At 39.9% G+C, this 17,778-nt stretch overlaps 2 protein-coding genes across 5 annotated transcripts in view; one reads left to right on the top strand and one right to left on the bottom strand.

Moving 5' to 3' along the window:
* Window positions 1-2,011: 2,011 nt before the first annotated feature.
* Window positions 2,012-7,325, bottom strand: FGG (fibrinogen gamma chain). The gene is made up of 10 exons (XM_030491277.1): window positions 7,138-7,325; window positions 7,002-7,046; window positions 6,384-6,567; window positions 6,186-6,279; window positions 5,094-5,224; window positions 4,240-4,373; window positions 3,921-4,105; window positions 3,055-3,332; window positions 2,574-2,743; window positions 2,012-2,245 (listed from the first exon to the last, which is right to left on the bottom strand). Exons 1-10 carry the CDS (start codon window positions 7,210-7,212, stop codon window positions 2,231-2,233), a joined length of 1,311 nt encoding a protein of 436 aa, XP_030347137.1. The 5' UTR covers window positions 7,213-7,325; the 3' UTR covers window positions 2,012-2,230.
* Window positions 7,326-16,430: 9,105 nt separating this feature from the next.
* The window catches only part of LOC115610186, a 59,596-nt gene continuing 58,248 nt past the window's right edge, over window positions 16,431-17,778 (top strand). For all 4 annotated transcript variants that reach the window (XM_030491275.1, XM_030491274.1, XM_030491273.1 and 1 more), the window contains exons 1-3: window positions 16,431-16,608; window positions 16,925-17,025; window positions 17,477-17,546. In XM_030491275.1, the coding sequence (XP_030347135.1) occupies window positions 16,443-16,608; window positions 16,925-17,025; window positions 17,477-17,546 (337 nt within the window). In that variant the 5' untranslated portion in view covers window positions 16,431-16,442. The remainder of the gene's footprint in view (window positions 16,609-16,924; window positions 17,026-17,476; window positions 17,547-17,778) is intronic.

Here is a 17,778-nt window from a genome sequence, read left to right as displayed (position 1 = left end):
GGGATCCTGCAGACTCTCCGATGAACTCTGGCACAGAACTTTTTTGAGTTCTTGGATTTGATAGCTCTAACCCTCCTGACCACTGGAGCAGATGGTCCTCTCTAAAGAGGTTAAAATGATTTGTGAAAACTTAGGACACCAATCAACACATCAACTGTAAGAAAAAGCCAATCTTCGTTCTAGTAAGCAACCTATAAAATGCCAGCTCACACCAGTGAAATGTGTGTAGATACAGCAAATTCTCATCAGATAAAGCATGGCGTCCAAAAGCTAAACCAGGAAAGGCCAATCACAGTTCAGACCTAGCAGAGTGTGGATACAGAAGTCAAAGCAATGGAGGGGAAAGGAGTATTTTATAATTCCATGTTGCAAACATATAAATAATAACAACCTTAATGTTATGTCATAGGTAGGTTAAACTGAAAACAGAAAGTGGAAGGCAATGCCACTCAAGTGGCTGTTTGAAGAACCAGGATGAGATAGGTCTTGCCAACCCTCAGCTCACATCCTTCCCCTAGGCCTCTCTACACATACTGCTTCAGCTACAAGGAACCATGTAAAAGGACTCACTGCACTCACAGGAAAACTGCTTTGCCTGGTGAGGAATTGGATGTCAAGGCTGGCAATGAGCCAGCAGCATGGCTGGTTGCGTGAGTGCAATAGAGTTGTGCAAATATGGTGTTCAGTGGTGTGGAGGGGTTGTCCCTCATCCCAAACCCTTGTTAACCCCACGCTGACCCTAAGCTGCACAATGGCTTCTTCACACCTACTCCTGAGAAACCTGCCTTCCTCTCAGATTTTGGCTCAAGGGTAAAACTTGAACAAAGTCAAAACAACCTCAGTAAAAATACATGGGGACAGAAACTTATCATTCTATGTAGTCTCAGATCCAGGGAAAAAGGCTCAGCATCAGCCTTGCTACAGACCTGGAAAAGTGTTGAGGCTGCATAAACTGCCTCTTAGATCTATAAGAGTAATGTCTCCCTGTCTTTAAAATACAGCATTTGAATGTGCTATTCAGAAATACCAAGTGAACTTCTGGCCTCTCACTGGTAGCTAAAAATAAAGACCAGGATACACTTTGTATTTCACTTCTTAATATATCAACTTGAGATAGATATAGATACAGACATAGACATAGATATAGAGATATAGATATATAGATATAGATATATAGATGAATAGATATATATTTATAGAGATATAGAGATATGGAGATATAGAGGTATAGAGGTATAGAGGTAGAGATTCTAGCTCTGATGTTTTTTGTTGAGCAATTTATCCATAAATCTGATTTGATTTGCTAATGCACCCCTCAAATGCACTTGTCAGATATCCTGAGTGAGTACATTCAGACAGCATTGCAAATTCTTTGCTGTTCTTGAACTGTGCTGCAAGTTTGCTTATGGGGATCACATGGAAAATTAATACCAGAGCTAGAAAAAGAAAATGCAAGTAAAATACAATGAATTTCTGCTGCAATTTTTGTTGTTGTTGTTGGATAATGGCACTAGATACGTTAGATTTATCTTCAAATATTCATGCATAAAAAGGGGGTATTCAGGTTGGTAGTGTAATAGTATGTGCTATAAAGCAAATGAAACTTCTATTCTCAGTCATATTTGAGAAACTTGTTGATCTGGAGTAAAATATCTGTTCTTGGTCATTGATAGTATACTTCCTAACACTTCTTAATTTAAAATATATTCATTACTTCATTGTAAGCTCAGTTAAGTAGCCGTCAGCAGCAAAATAGGCTTCTTTCAAGTTGCTGTGTATTTTGATCTATGTCACAAATCAGTTTCATCAGAAAATAGAATGAAATCTTTTGGAAACAGCCACATTATGGAGAAATAGCTCCAACACTCACCTCTAAACAAAAAGCAGAAAGTACTGGTGTGCAATTCAGGAATGACTGAATGAGGGGTACGAGTTTACATGTTTGATCAGTTACCCTCCAACAATCATAAATTTTACTTTGTTTTGTTTGGCCAACAGTAGAGCACAGAAGTTCAAATTTTTTGTAATAATCAAAAATTTATTGAGAATTTGTACAGAAAAAAATAACCATGTACAAAGGTAAGCACTGCTCAGGAAAGAGGCTTGGGCATTTTACAGTCAATGGTGTTTTACAGTCAAAACTGAACTCTTTCATGTTAGGTAAGTTCAGTGTCTAAGAGATAATAGATCTGTTTTCCCTGTTCCGACCAGTCTTTGTGGAATTGTCCCTTTATGAGTCTCCAACCTACAACAGAAAAAAAGAGCATTTTAATGTTCTTCTAAAGAAAAAAGTACATAATGCTATAATGACATGTTGATAGCATTCATACATATTTAAAGTGCATGAAGGCAGGGGATTATTTCTGATCACGAGACTATACATCTAATTACCTGTTAAAAGAATCAGTAATAATAAAATCAAAGTACAAATATTTCTGTGACAAAATGGTAAACAAAGCCACCTTCTCTAAGATGCAGTGGAATTAACACTTCAGCTGTCCATGCTCAGTGTTTGAAGTAATTAACTATGTTCTGTTGTCATATTAAATATTGCCTCAGTCCTGTGGTCTAACCTGTTTGGCGCTGCCCAAATTGTGCTGCTGTCCATCTACTGACAGTCTGTTGAATGGGATGATTTTCATTGCAGTTTTCTTCATGGAGTACCACCGGTCACGCCAGGTTGCCCAGATAATGCCATTGTCATATCCAGATGGACCAGCATCTTTGGATGTGTACACACCATCTAAAAAATACCAGTTGGAGCAAAACCATTAGTTGCTTTCTAAAATAGTTAATGTGCATCCCTGGGTATGCTAACAGGCCCCGTTTACTGCCCTTCTCCCCCTAGTTTGCTTCTGTCAGGACTGATTCTCTCACTTTGGGCTGGAGACCAGCCATAAGTTCCTACTGCTAGTGTTATCACTTATTGCAAAGAATGGCCTACCCCAGCTTTGGGAAATCTAGATGACAAAACATACTCAATGAAAGTGACCCATTTTTCTTTGTCACTGAAATGCAGTGTCCTGGGTTACAGGTTTTTAGGAGATACTTTACCTATATAATATTTGCCATTGAGGTGGCCAGCATGACATCTATTCATCCACCATCCAGATCCATCTTGCTCAGCACAGTTGCCAGCAAAGTTATCATTGTCGTTATCGTAGGTACTGAACCGCATGCCATTATGATAGGTAAAGGACTTGTCACTTGGATCATCTCCAAAATCAAAGCCATCAAAGGCATCCCCAGCTTCACCACCGATAAAGTAGGCATAAGTCAGTCGATACTTGTCTCCTTCACTTCCCACTTTGAATACAGCATAGTCAGCAGTGCTGTTAACAAAGAAGAATGGTGAATATGTGAAGGTTGCATTCCCAGTACATACATGTTAGAACTGCAGAAAAGGCATCTATGACATCCTAGTCTTTGAAAGGAATTGGTTTTGCATGATTGTGTGCCTCAATTCAATGACACACATCCAACCAACTTTTGTGCTCCAGTATCAGATGTTTTCTGACTACTAGTCTTCAGTGATGTATGAATGATCTACATTATACAAACCCACATATATATATCTCCCAGGTTTGTAATGCTAAGGCTTCCTTAGGTCATGAGGAAATTCTTGGTGGGAAGAAGGAGAGCATGTCCCATGTGAAGAAACTTGAAGAGAAGAAACAGATTCCTTCTGCCAAAAAAACTAGGGCTGCCAGCACATGGCCTTCAGACACATACATGTGCCTGCCAACAGGTCACACATGGTGACCACTGTCACGGCAGTGAGTTCAGGAGCCAAAGCAGTGTCATATGCATGGCAGCAAGTCTAAGGACTCAGTTTTTTTTCAGAAAACTGTACAAATGGACACAGCAACAGGAGCAGTAGGTTTTCAGCTGTCATTTTTAGAAGCATCATGAGCACATACCTTTTTTTGCCACTCCAGTCCTCCAGTTCTATTCGTAAGGTGTACGGCAGAGTGGACTGCGTGGTTATTAAATGAATCTTTTCATTACCCAGCCAGAACTCGGTGGTGTCATCTGGAGACAGATGTCCGAATCCTTCCTTGTACTGAACCCAATTTCTCTTGAAGTCCTCACTCCCATCCAGTCTCTGGGAAAATAAACAAGCAAACAAACAAACAAAACCAAAAACCTCAGTAAAAAATATATGTATCTTATGTAGGTAAATAAAGACAATGCTGATGCAATAAGCTTGCTTGTGGTAATAACACATAAGCGGCATACCCTCTGTAATACTGTCCAGCCGTTGCCATATGAGTCAATCTCACAGTAGACTAGAAATGACTGCTTGGCTTTTTGAGGCTTGATAAAGTAAAGACCACTTTTTCTGGCACCTTTATTTGCAATGTCTTGACAATCTGAAGAAAAGATATTCAAAGGATCGTTATTTATCTAGCTACAGCTCTATCCTCATATTTATTTGATATTGTAGCTTTCTTAATAGAAGAAATACGATTAATCTAAATGTCATTGTTGCAAAACTAGCTATTTAGTCCATATAGAATCATAGAATCATAGAATAGTTAGGGTTGGAAAGGACCTTAAGATCATCTCGTTCCAACCCCCATGCTATAAGAAATCCTACTGAATGTCACAGGACTTGTGTAAGATGAGGAGGAGTTTAGTCTCACATAGAGGTTGAGCAACTTAAATATAAAATACAGTCATTGCATCAATTTCTACAGCAACAAAAAAGGCACTTTTGGAGCTAATGGAATAATTAATTTTTTTTTCAGATGACTCAGTAGAAATGTGATAATGGGTTATCTTCTCTTTGTCCTATGTCCATGGAAAACCTACTCACGTCCCACATGTTTAACATACATTTGGGGATAATCACATTTTGGCCAAAAAGGCCAAAGGAACAAACAAGAACTCTGTCCCATCTGAATGCCTTGTTTGCAGACATCTACCTGGTGCTTGTATTGATCCAGGCATTGTTTTCATAACTTGCAATTTTATATATCTTTGCAGAAATCTGCAGCCTGTAAGATTACAAATAACTCATTGCTGTGATGCCAGCTGGCGATACTTGTAACTGAACAAACCCTCAACCATACAAGAAGCATTTTGCGTACCTCTTCCAGTTGTCTCCTGTATTTCGGCTGTGTCTCTGCATGGCTCCTGACATTCTGACTCAAGCTGGGCAATCTTCTGTTTCAGCTGTGTGATTCTGTTGCTGTTCATTATATGTGCATCTGTCAACTGCCTGGACAGACATAAAAACGGCTTATTGTTTCAGCTGTTTCTGAATAAGTAATACACATGTCCATGCACGCATGCTTCACCTATGTAGCATGCTGTTATATATAGCCCTGTAAAAAGGGGTGCTTCTATGAGCACTGATTAAATGTTGAGGAAAGTAGCCAAAATAGGAAAGCACACACTTAACCTTAAGCTAACTTAACCAGACCCTAATCTGCAAAACTCAAACCAGTAATTAATGTATGAATATTATGCTATGGAAGGTTTTCCTTTGTTCTCCTAAAGTAAATGTCAGCTCACATCATGGATGCATTTGTAAAACATAAATGCTGTAAATAAACTGCTGCAAGTGTAAGAATGCCTAAATCATCTTTGATGTAATGTTAAAAAAGTGGAGATTTCTCTACATTGAGATCAAAAAAACATATCCTTAAGATTTAGAAAAGTTAATGATGTTTTCAATTTTATTTTCAATGTCAGTTTACAAAAGACTACCACTGAGTTTACAGTTGCTTATGATTTATGTTGATGTAACTGAGCTGATTTTCATGGCCGTATGCAGCAAAATTAGCTAGAGTATTAGCTAGATTGTATAAACATTCCACACACTATGCTTTACAGCACAAACTCATAGTAATAAAATCTCCAAAGGTCATGAAAAAGATTTTAGGGCTAGCTAGCACAGCAAAAGAAACTTTAATAAAAATATTGACAGGCTTCCTGACATTCTTATTTTGAACTTCTTGCACAATTAATGGCTTATGCAGACGAGCAGAGAATGCAATATGTGATCTTCATGATTCTTCTGTGTCTTTCTAGGCAGCTGCTAATGAAAGCATGGGCACAATTGTCTACATGACCAAAAAAAACCCCTTCTGAGAGATCCTTAGCTGCACTTTATAAAAGAACAGGAAGAAAACAATTTGGATTGTCAAATGGTATAAAATGGAATGAAAGATACCTACTGTATAGTACTTTCATGAGTGAAAATAGTGTTTTCATATCTGATAATTTCTTCAATTATTTTCTTGGACTTTTTAGTGAAATCTTCAATTGAATCTGTAAAAGAGAGGTATAAAATTATTGCAATTAGGCAAATTAAAAAAACAACGGAAGTATATAAATTATATTTATCAGTTGTGTAGTTATTTTTATATTCTCACTTGGTAGTGTCTGCTTCTCTGGAGGATAGAGGCTTTGAATGTGTTGAATCAAATGATCTGCTGTTACTGAGGAGTTAGCAATTTCCTGCAAAATTCTCTCCATTTCCTGCAGTTCATTATCCATAGTAAGATGGTATTTATTAAAGAAATCTGCAATGCCACAGGTTGTTGGGCAGTAGCTACCCTAAAGAGGAAAGAATAATCATAGGCAATGTTTCAGGAGCAACAAAAGGAAAGCAGAGTATTTGGGCAAGGGAACTTTCAGGCACTACTTATACAAACAGGTGTGGATAACAAAGGGCAGGCATTTGCCACTTTATCAGCTGTATTTGAATTTACAGAGGTGGTTTACTTCCACACTATCTGCACACATAGCAAGAAAACAGTGCATGCTATTACTTGTATCGCCTTCTGGATATATGCTTTCATCAGCGGTGCAGCTTCCTGTATGTTTTTACCAAGTGTATACTGCTATTAATAAGTAACAGGTTTAACCACAGAGCATTTAATAGGTATTGAAAATAACAATGAGGATCAGGTGATAATGGTAGTTAATAATCAGTGTAGGAAAGCTCTAATTAGACTTTTAAAATACAAGAAAATTGTTCAGGTACTTACAAATCGTTCATCTAATATGCAGCAGTTTTCTCTGGTAGCAATGTACTGAAGAGAAGAAAGAAGACCATTTTAAGTGAATTTTCTCCAACAGTGCTTTCCGCGCTGACACAGTTTTTAACATTGTCTCCTCACTTACCGCCACACTGGTAGAAAAGAGCAGGGAGAGGAAAGGCCCTAGGGCAGCCCAGTTCTGTAACTTCGGCACCATCATGTCTGTCCCACTGGGCACTGCCAACTGCTCAGTGTAGTCAGTGCAGTCAGCAGCCGAAAATGTTCAACCCAGCACAGGGTGGCAGCAGTTTAAGGGAGCAGGCTGGAGCTGGGGGCGGGCAGTAGGAGGTGGCAGGAGGAGGTGGGGTAGGGGTTGAGGTGGATTCCCAGAATTTGCACACATCTCTTACTCCTCCCATTTTCAGAACCTGCTTCCCAGTTATCTGCTTGATCTCTGCTCCAGCCAGGAGGTCTCAGGGGAGGCAGGAAGGTGAAATGAGGCATGGAGATGCTACTTTTACATAAAGAAACCCATGCATAGCTCCGGGATGGGAGCTGGTAGAAGTTTCACTTAAACAGCACAAGGAAAAGCCACAGTAGTTATCTGAATTATGTACAACAACTGTCAATAGCCTGACAATAAATACAGTTTTGTGGTTATGTAGCACTTCCCTGCCACAGGTCTCAATGTACTTTGCAAAGAGAACTGGCATTATTTTCCCTATTTTGCAGATGACAAAACAGAGGCAGAGAAAGGTATGAAGTCATGTTGGGCAGGAGCACATCTGGAAAAGAAGCCTGTGGTATTTCTCACAGACAATGAAAATATAAATCTTCCTTATCCTTCAACCCAAAGAGTCCTTCTGAATGACTTTGGTCAAAGCTTCCTTGCTCAGGAACTAATGTTGTCAGTATCTGTCTTATTCAATACACCTACAAGATTGATGACAGGCTCCCTCTTCTGCTATGGCCTCTATCCCAGACAAATTATTTTATGTATGTGCTTCTGCTTGCTATCTATATTATAGCATTAATAGCTTTAATTGCATGTCCTGCACCTGATCTTTAGGCTGTAGCTTCTCCAGAGAAATCTTTACTTTATGTCTGTACAGTATCATGTATGATGAGATGATGTTGAATGAGGCTTTTGACTCAATACATGTTTGACCAAATGATGAAAAGAATGTTGGGACTGGGGTCACTCCTAGATCAGTTGTTACTGGGGTTGACTTTGTGATTTCAGGTAAATTGACTTCACCTCTGTACAGTGGGATCAATGTTTCAACTTTGCTTAATAGTATTTAAAGTCCACAGAAAAAAACACTCTATATAAGCTAGATTATTATAAAATTAGATATAATTACGCCCCAAAACATGGACAGTTTCTGACCTGTATATTCTCTTTTCATCTGGTAACATCTGGTCAACCAGAAGGTTCTCATCATGCTTAAGGATGCAGCCACATATTACTCTAAGAAAATCTGAGTATTTATGACACCAAAAATCAAATTTATGGGACAATTATGTGAAGCTGAAGCACTGTTCACGGGAGAGTCAGCTTTCCAGTAACTGTACTGATGACCAGTGAGTTAGCTGCCAGGCTGCCAAAAGTCCTTTCCAATGGATGACCCATGGTAGAAGTCTGTCCTTCCAAATCTGGCATTCATTCACTTGCCCACTTCAAAGGGTCATGTGCAGAATCTGCTTCCTTACTGACAGAAATAGGTCATGGCTTCACCTTTTACGTGATTAGCTCTGTTTCCTAAAGAGTGAAGATAAAGTAAATACAACTGGGTAAAAGTCTACCTGCTATTGTGTTTTCTATTGTTTCATTAGTGCTGTTAACATGCTAATCTCCTTGCCACTGCTGCTCACACATTGAGTTTGCTTTGCTGCTTCACTGGCTGCAGGTCATGACACAGGATCCAGAGAGTCCTGAAGGTGCAATTTCAGTGTCTGTGAACTGCCAGGCTTCCCTTAGATGACAATATAGCATGAGTACATTGCTGGTAAGAACTTTGTATACTGACTGGCCATGCTCCAACCACAGATGTAGACTTCAGAGTGCAGATAGGCACGTAGTGTTCATGACATGACAGGTGAACCATATGACACAATCCAAGTATCCCTCATCCTTTAACAGCGTAAAGAACACACCCTTTGCTTCTGTCACTAATAGTCATATGTATAGTCCTGAAACAATTTCAGTAGAATTTCTGGTAACAGAATAGGGAAAAATTTGTCTTATGTTCCTAGGCAAGAATTTCACGAGTCAGAAAAGATGACAACAGTCAACACCTGCAGTAATACCTTAGTTAATCTTGACATTAAATGCCTAACATTTTACAATTAAAACATTAAAATGGCTGCAATAAAATAATTTCAATGTGTAAGTAGAGTTTAATTGTTCTGGAGAATTAGCTAGTTGAGTTGATAAAACAAAAGGATCATTATGTCTACAAATGGGTTAGGAATCGGAAAACTGAATTTTCAGTGAGGTGCTTGTGATACACAAAATTGTCACTACATATATTTACATCCATGAAGGAATTGATTTTAAACATTCCTTTGATGTATAAAATATCTGTATGGCATTTATTAGTGTTGCCCAGTTGTATTTATGGTTGCAACCACTTGTACTTCTTAGCTGAAGATGTAAATATTTAAACCTCAGGAAATTTTTGTTTGCTTTACTGATTACATGGTCATGATTTAGCCTTGAATAATTAATCCTTCATATATGTGCTTCCTTTTCTTTTAAGGTTTTACCTTGCGTGACTTAGAAATAACTTGTTCCTGCTTTTCATTAAGTTGGAAAAAACATGTATTCTTAGTGGAATGGCTATGCAGTATTTTTCCTTCCTTACATATAATTTTGTCTTGGATCATCTTGGCTGCAAAATAGCTGACCCATTTACCAAACAAATGTGCTAGAGACCTAGTTGTACCTTGAGACGTGTCCAACATAAGTTGACTACATTGATTTTCTGAACAGCTTTTTGTTTCCAGTAAGTCTATTTGCTCATTTGGTAACAAATGAGGAACAACTGCAGCGCAGGTGGAATGAAGAGTTCTCAGTCAGTTTACTTTTTTCTTGCAACTTATTTTTGAGTAGATAGCGAAGGTGAATCATTATTTGTTTAAAAAGAGCTTTCTCCAACTCAATAACTCAATTTTGGTTAGCATTTTTATCAAACAGACACTGGGAGACGATCCAGCACCTTCCCGTTATTCATGGTAAATCTTCCCTCAGAAATACAAATCAGAAATATGCCTGTGTTTGCTTAGTTCCTGAATATTAGTTCCAGAGTATTCTCATGGCTGTCTTGGAAAAATAACTGTTTTTTAAATTATGACTCATACTTACATGACTTAACAATCTAACTTGAAAACTCAGTTACATTATTTAAGAAATTCTTTAGTGATTCATTTTAACATATCCAATGGGGGTTTATTATTGTTTTAACTGAAAGTGTTCACTTTTTTTTTTTTCCTCCAGGTGGTCCAGAAGTTGATTTTCTTATTTAAAAATAAATACCAAAAGTAAATGTTGAAAAATTCCCAATAGTAAATATCAAAAAAATTGTCTGCTTTGCAGTCCATCACTAATACGCATCACCCTCCTTGTACTACTAATAAACTATACAGATTAGTGGGCAAAATCCCCTTTGGTAGGTCAATCAATAAGTGAGTGATAATTAGGATGGGAAACAGAGAAGACAAAAAATCTGTCTAGTATTGAAGCTATGTTGCTGGTGCGCTAAACAAACAACTGCAGGAAAGTGAAAATGAAAAAAGAAAAAGTTTTGTAACTCATCTTTCTCTTTCTCTTTCAATATTCAATACTTGGGCAAAAGGTAAATCACAACATTTTTGTCAATTGGCCAAAATAGTCCATTCTGTGCAACAGACTTCCTTCTCAGCCTTCCTGAAGTGAAATGCCTGAAGGATTTGTGAGTCAGCAAAAATCAGTTGGTCTGCATGGGAGATGCTTTAATTTCTTTTTCAGTTGTGACACCAGTACAGATATTCACTATACTTCAGTTAAAATACAGGCTGGAAATACTTGGTTCTTTGAAAACTGAGTGAAGAAAAAATAAGAAATTTATGTATTTCATGTCAGCCAGAGCTTTCCATTTTGGAAAGAATTCATGGGATACTTTGCTACATGCACACCATGAATGCAGAAAAGATGCTTTCACTCACCTTAGAATGTATTCTTAAATAACTATGGGATACTATAGTTTCTTCAACCTAAGTGTGGATATTACACTGATGCATGAATGCTGAAAGTCATCTAGTTTGTTACTCCTGTTCTTGTGGTCATTTTTCCTATTACTTTTTGTACACAATATAGCAATGTAAAAGACCATTTGATTTCTGCAAAGAATAACCAAGGAGTGTTTATGTAGCTAACACATCATCACTTTAATACATAGTTCTTATTTTGATTTTGAATACTATTACAAATTTTCAAAAATATTTAACAATTAAAAAGACCAAAAATCAAGGCAACTCATCATCAAAGTACTTCTGAAAATACCTCAGGTCCATAAGCCAGATGTTTGATGGTTTGGATGAGCTATTATCTTACGTTTTAAAAATCTGATAGTGTTTTTGTTTAGTGCTTGCTTACTTTCACACTTAAAAAAAATTATTTAAATTTCATTCAAATCTTAAGGAACTAAGAGAGAACATATCTCTAAAACCAACAGGAATAGGATATAAAGGAATAAAATCAGTATAGTTCAGAAGATTACATATTTTGTTGCTTTGTCGTAGCTGAGGTTTTTCTGAGTCCCAGAGTGTAGGATGTTACACTTTGACATGCCAAACATCTACTAAAATACTATAAAGCCCCAAACCATGTGTTGGGATGAGTTAAATATCATTATTGAGCTTTGAGTTGTTTGTGCTTTAAATGGGAGTATAAGATGAAACATGGCAAATTCTCTCCCTTTACTGATTTACAGAGATCATTTTCAACTGCTGATTCACTAGAAAAGGTTGGCTTTCAGGCCGTCTGCAAAAGAGAGATTGCAATGTATACTTTACCTTGAGGGCAAGAGCAGTGAACTCCATTTGTTAAACAGAGACACACTAATTTGTGGGAATGAGATAAGTAATAAATTCAAATATTTGCTGAATATTTTGTAATTAGTTGAGAGGACAGAGCCTTAATAAACTAAACAGAGCCTATTCACTAAACTAAAATGTTTGTCGGTGTCTGCTGATACTGTTGGTTTGGACAGGAACTTATTTACAGTGACATTAATGGAAATACAACAAAACTGTAGTATATTTCACAGTGTTTAAATGCCATTTTAGAAAATTTGCAAATTTCAGGCCAGTAAAATCTTGGCCTGTGAAATACTTTTCTTGTATTTTTTTAAGCAATCAGAGGAAGCCTGACTGTCAGGAAAATCCTAGAAAAATAATGCAAAATGTATTTATTTGGAAAAATGTACTCTGTGTTATACATTTTTGCAGGATTAGCTTCCAGGATTAGCTCTGAACACTATTAATTCAGGGTGATGGTAGTAGAAGAATGAATTTCACATTTCTTTTACACATCATCTGTGCTCTGTGCTGGTGCACAAATCTGTTTAGAGGGAAGGAAGCACAGGCCTCTGTTTGAAACATCAATGGCACTAGCATAATAAAAGTAAATCTAAGTATTTACCGTCACTGAAGGAAACTGGATCGTAGACTGACGTACATTTGAGCCATGAACAGGAAAAAAATACTCTCTTTTTTATTTTTTTTTTTTCTCTGAAGCCTTTTTGTTTCTCCAGCATCAAAATTTAAGCCATAATTTATGAGGTTTATGAGAAGAATTCAGAATCTTGCTTACTCTCAAAAGTTGCACATTAAGAAATGGATTCCTATTATGTGACAGAGTTATAGCATCTATTATTGTTGACCTATATCCCAAATATAGGCCACAATACAGTCAAGTGTTACTAGCACTTCCGAGTACGAATTTCGCATAGGTTTGTTACTGACTGTAGTTTCTTCTGAGTTTCATCAATAACCACACAGTGCCACCTAATGTCCTCAAAGAGCAATAAACCGTTTCTAAAATTTGTTAAATCTCCTAAAGCCCGCATCTCAAAATTAAGACTTGATTGTGACAGAACATTGTTTCCTGAGCCTACCTGGAAAAGAGCCTCTAAATAATTTGCCTCTGTTTTCATCAATACAATCCTAACCTCACATATGAAATGATAGGGCGTGAGCTAATCATTACTGCTCATGATGGGATGATGATGATGATGATGATGATGATGATGATGATGATGATGATGATGATGATGATGATGAAAACTCAGAGTCTTTATTTTAAGAAAATAATCTGTCTAATCAAACGGAAGGAATAGATGGAGTGTATAAATTACTCTTGCCAATAAAATGGATTATTCTGTTGGAGCTTCAACCTTCTTATGGACAAGTCTAAATTGAGTAAGAAACAAATTTGATGGGGGAACCAACAGAATATGGGTTTTGACCCCTTCATCTCTTCAGTGCACCATTGCAAATAATGGAAACAGTATGGAAACAGTCCTAAATCCTTCCCTTGTGTTTTTGTCAGATCAGCTAATAGGTGTTGTCATAGTTTAAGCCATGACAATAAACTCTATCCCAGCTGAAACCAGGACAGTTGTGTACTAGTATTTTATACGTTATTTATTTATTTTTTCCACACACACAATAAACATCATTTGCAAACTTTCTAAAATTGCATTTAAGGCTCCCTAAGGGCCTTAAAATGGTTTCTGACGAAGCAAGACCCAGCCCTTCACAGCACCGTGGGCAGTTGCTGCCAAAATCCATGCTACAAACCTATTTGAAAGATAAAAGAATAAAGCACCCTCTAGATTCCAAAACTGTTCTAGCAGTGAACACACGTGCATGTGAATGTTGATATCTTAATATAGATAAAATTGCATTTGTTCACCCAGGGCGAAATGGTCACATTTGCCCCTCTGCACAGTATAGACGGCACAGGGGGTGCTGGCGGGAGTAGATGACACTTTGTGGGGCCAGGGATGGTTTTGCAGGCGAGGCGGGTGCTGGTGGTGGTGAAACACAGCCACCTACTGGCCTCTGGTCCACACTGTTTATGTCGTCTTGGCTTCTCGTATCCAGAAACTCAGTTTTGCAGCACGAAATCTTGTCCCAACCCATTTCAGCAGGAGCTTTACTTATATTCATGAGTTATAAATGATGATGTTCATTGGTGATTGGCATTTATTTTGGCTATGTTTAAGCACAGAAGTGAGTGAGGACTGCAGCACGTTGGTTATGGAGTTTCAGCCAAGGTAAATGGCATTTTATTTTCACTTCTGGATTTGAGACCATTTGAAGACTTGCTAAGGATTAGCCGTGTTTCCTCCTATGTTACAGTAAGTTGCTGCAATGTATTCCAATGTGTATTGAAACACACATGAAAGCCACTTCAAAATTTAACTACAGAAAGCATTTGTCTTTACTTAATGGGTACACTGATAGCTGTGTATTTTGTATCAGACAGTGCTCTTTCTGTTTCTTGCTTCAAAGTTTACTTTAAGGAGCTACAATAAATACATATTTAGGAAAAAGCTACCTGGAGTCAGCTATGTATACATAACACATTTTTGTGTTGGGTTTTTTTCCCCACTGTGATTTATCTGTATGTTTACTAGTTTATAGGAACTCAAAACCTGCAAGCTTTCAACATAATAACTAAATGCTTCAAAAATTTAATAATCAAAAGTTAGGTCCTCTCTATGTGTAGGGAACCAACTTTTCTCTGTTACCTCCTTGGTTCTGCCTATTTAATAACTTAGGATAGTAATTGTTCATCACTTCTTAGGCACTGAAAAAGTTAGAAGGGTGCTTTATGTCCTTTTTGCAATAGGAAAGCATTGCACCTAAGAACCAAATTCTAAAACCACATCATGACTTTTTTCTATCTTCTCTCAACTGCATTATTTCTAACCGCAATTAGAAATTAGTCTAACTGGACACTTCGACAATTTTCAGAAATATTTATACATTTTCAACATGGCTACTTTTTATATCTGTAAAACCACCTCTTGTCATCATATACTTAGCACTGTCAATGTTGCACTGAACATTGTATTTTTCAGCATTCCTGCAAAGACCCCCGATTTTATCATTGTTTCATTTGCAAGAGATAATTGAAAACCACTTAGTATCAAAGCGTATGTGTTAAGGGAGGCCTGGCGGCTATTGCATTAGAATAGCATGCAAGAGCAATTCAGTCACAGCCCTTGTCATACCAGATGAATGATGTGGATTTTCTGTAGAAAGGGGGTCACTGTGAAGTACCTCTATGTGATCAGCCCTCTGTGGAGATAGAATCATAGAATAGTTCGGGTTGGAAGGGACCTTCAAAGGTCATGTAGTTCAATGCCCTTGCAGTGATCAGGGACATCTTCAACTAGATCAGGTTGCCCAGAACCACATCCAGCCTGGCCTTGAATGTCTCCAGGCATGGCGCCTCCACCACCTCTCTGGGCAACCTGTGCTGATATTTGACCACCCTCTGTGTAAAAATATTACTTCTTCACATCTAGCCTGAATCTCCTCTCTTTTAGTTTAAAACCATTATCCCTTGTCCTATTTAAACAGGCCCTGCTAAAAAGTCTCTCTCTATAATAAGTTTATCCCCTTAATATGCAGTTCAAAGACAGCCCCCCAATGCAGAGTCCAGGACTGCGAAATCGTTCCTCCTCAAATACTGGGGAATTTGCTGCTTTTGGTGACATTTACCTTACATCCACTCACTAGAAATGCAATCTGGGACCTGCAAAACCCTTTCTGTCAGCACTGAGATGTGTACTCCCACAGAAAGCCTTATTTTTTAATAAACACGCTTTTTATTTACGGGAGAAGGAAAGAGTTTCATTAAAATTTCATACCCAGACTATGACATGCCTTTGACATTACTACAACCCTAACCCTAACCCTAACCCTGACCGGGGTTTCCACTTTATGGTTAACCCCACACACCACACGTGTTGCTCCAGAAGTGGCACGGGTGCCCTTGCTAACCCTGAGCACCTCCGTGACGCGGCAGCCCCAAACCCGCCTGCCATCGATCCATGTCCGGCGTGGGACAGAATAAAACCAGAAACCAGATGCCCCGTTTAGGCACAGCCTGACTGGATCAATCACAGCCGCTCAGCATCGGCAGGGCCGAGCGGGAACTCTCCAGCTCCTGTCATTCTCCCCAGCAAACTTGGGTTTATAAACCTTCTCCCATCCCTTTCCCCAGCGGTCCCACTAGGCCCTATGCGACCCCACCAGCCTCTCAGGCCGCTCCCGCTGGCTGCGCTAGGTTATGCTGGGCCGGGCGGGCCGCGCCGCGCCGCGGGGCGGGGCGGGGCGGGCCCGGGCCTCAGCCAGGGGCGGTGCCCTGCAGCTCGCTCGGCAGCTGCCACCATGACTTTCGCCGCTCTTATGGGGTTTCGGGGGCCGCGGTTGCTGGGGTCCGTCAGCTGCGCGCCCCGCTGGAGCAGGCGGCGCAGCGCCGGCTGTGAGCCTCCGGCGGGAGCCGCGGTGCGCATCGGCTGCGCCTCGGGCTTCTGGGGGGACACGGCGGCCGCAGGTAGGCGGCGGCGTGGGGCCGGGAGGCGGCGGCCTGCGGGGTTGCGGCGGGGACTCGCGGCCGGGGCTATCTGTGGGGTACCGAGGCCTGGCGAGGCCCGCGGCAGGGCGGGCGGCGGCTGCTAGCCCCGCAAACAGCCCCGTTGCGTAAGCGGCCGGGCCGGGGCTGCCGCTGCACGCCCGGAGGGGGCGGGCTGCCCGCAAGGCAGCCGCCGAGAGCAGGGGTGGGCCGGGCCGGCGCGCTTCGCCTGAGCGCTGCCCCGCGGCCGGGCCGCGGTACCGCGGTGCTGACGGCCGGTTCTTCCCTGCCCCGGCAGTGCCGCAGCTGCTGTACGGAGGGAAGCTGGATTTCCTCGTCTTCGATTATCTCTCCGAGATGACCATGTCGTTGCTGACGGCTGCCAAAGCCCGGTCTCCCGTAAGTAGCCGCCGCTCAGCCCCGGCATGCCCGGCTTGGCTCAGGCAAGCTCCGGTGCCTCCGAGCTCTCCTCCGGCCCATATGGCACTCGGGGTCTCCTTAGGACATGTCAGGTTATGGGGACGCGTTTGCTTTTGAGTACTTCTTACTTAAATGTATTTGTTTCGTAGAGTCATACAATGGCTTGAGTTGGAAGGGACCTTAAACATCACCTAGTTCCAAACCCCCTGCCATGGGCAGGGGCACCTTCCCCTAGACCAGGTTGCTCAAAGCCCTGTTTAACCTGGCCTTTATATATTCAGTTTCATCTCATAGAAGTGTTCACATCCTTTTCCATAGCATTATCCAAGCATCTTGAGAGCTAGTTGTGCTTCCCTGTTTTCTCTCTTCTCTTAACCAAGGATTGATTGACTTAACCATAACAAATGGTTACAGCTTTTAATTATTTCAGGTTTTAGGTTACACTCCAGATTTTGTCTCTGCTGCCATGGCTCCCTATATAAAAGATATTCACAGGAAAGGTAGGCAACTCTTCACGTGAGTTTGTATATTAATTAAATTCACTTGCTTAGATGAGTTCTGTATGGCTTCTGTTACTATAAACAGATGGGTCTTACCCCAGTGTTTTGCTGTCCTCGAGGAATAATATTTTAAGCATCAGCAAAAATCCCATCTTAATAGATATGAAGTGCAGGTCTGATGGTGCCGTTTAAGTAGGGTTCCTTTGAAATGTTTGTCATAATTATAACTGTG

Source organism: Strigops habroptila, chromosome 7 (assembly GCF_004027225.2).
Source record: "Strigops habroptila isolate Jane chromosome 7, bStrHab1.2.pri, whole genome shotgun sequence".
In the NCBI taxonomy this organism is placed as follows: Eukaryota; Metazoa; Chordata; class Aves; order Psittaciformes; family Psittacidae; genus Strigops; species Strigops habroptila.
Note: the sequence above shows the minus strand (reverse complement) of the source record. Positions and strands in the feature narration are given on the sequence as shown.

Coding starts and splice junctions, on each gene's coding strand:
- FGG (XM_030491277.1), bottom strand. CDS start 7,212: ATGATGGTGCCGAAGTTACAGAACTGGGCTGCCCTAGGGCCTTTCCTC. Junction 7,047..7,137: donor TCTTTTCTACCAGTGTGGCG/GTAAGTGAGGAG, acceptor TCTTCTCTTCAG/TACATTGCTACCAGAGAAAA. Junction 4,374..5,093: donor ACAGGAGACAACTGGAAGAG/GTACGCAAAATG, acceptor TCTTTTCTTCAG/ATTGTCAAGACATTGCAAAT.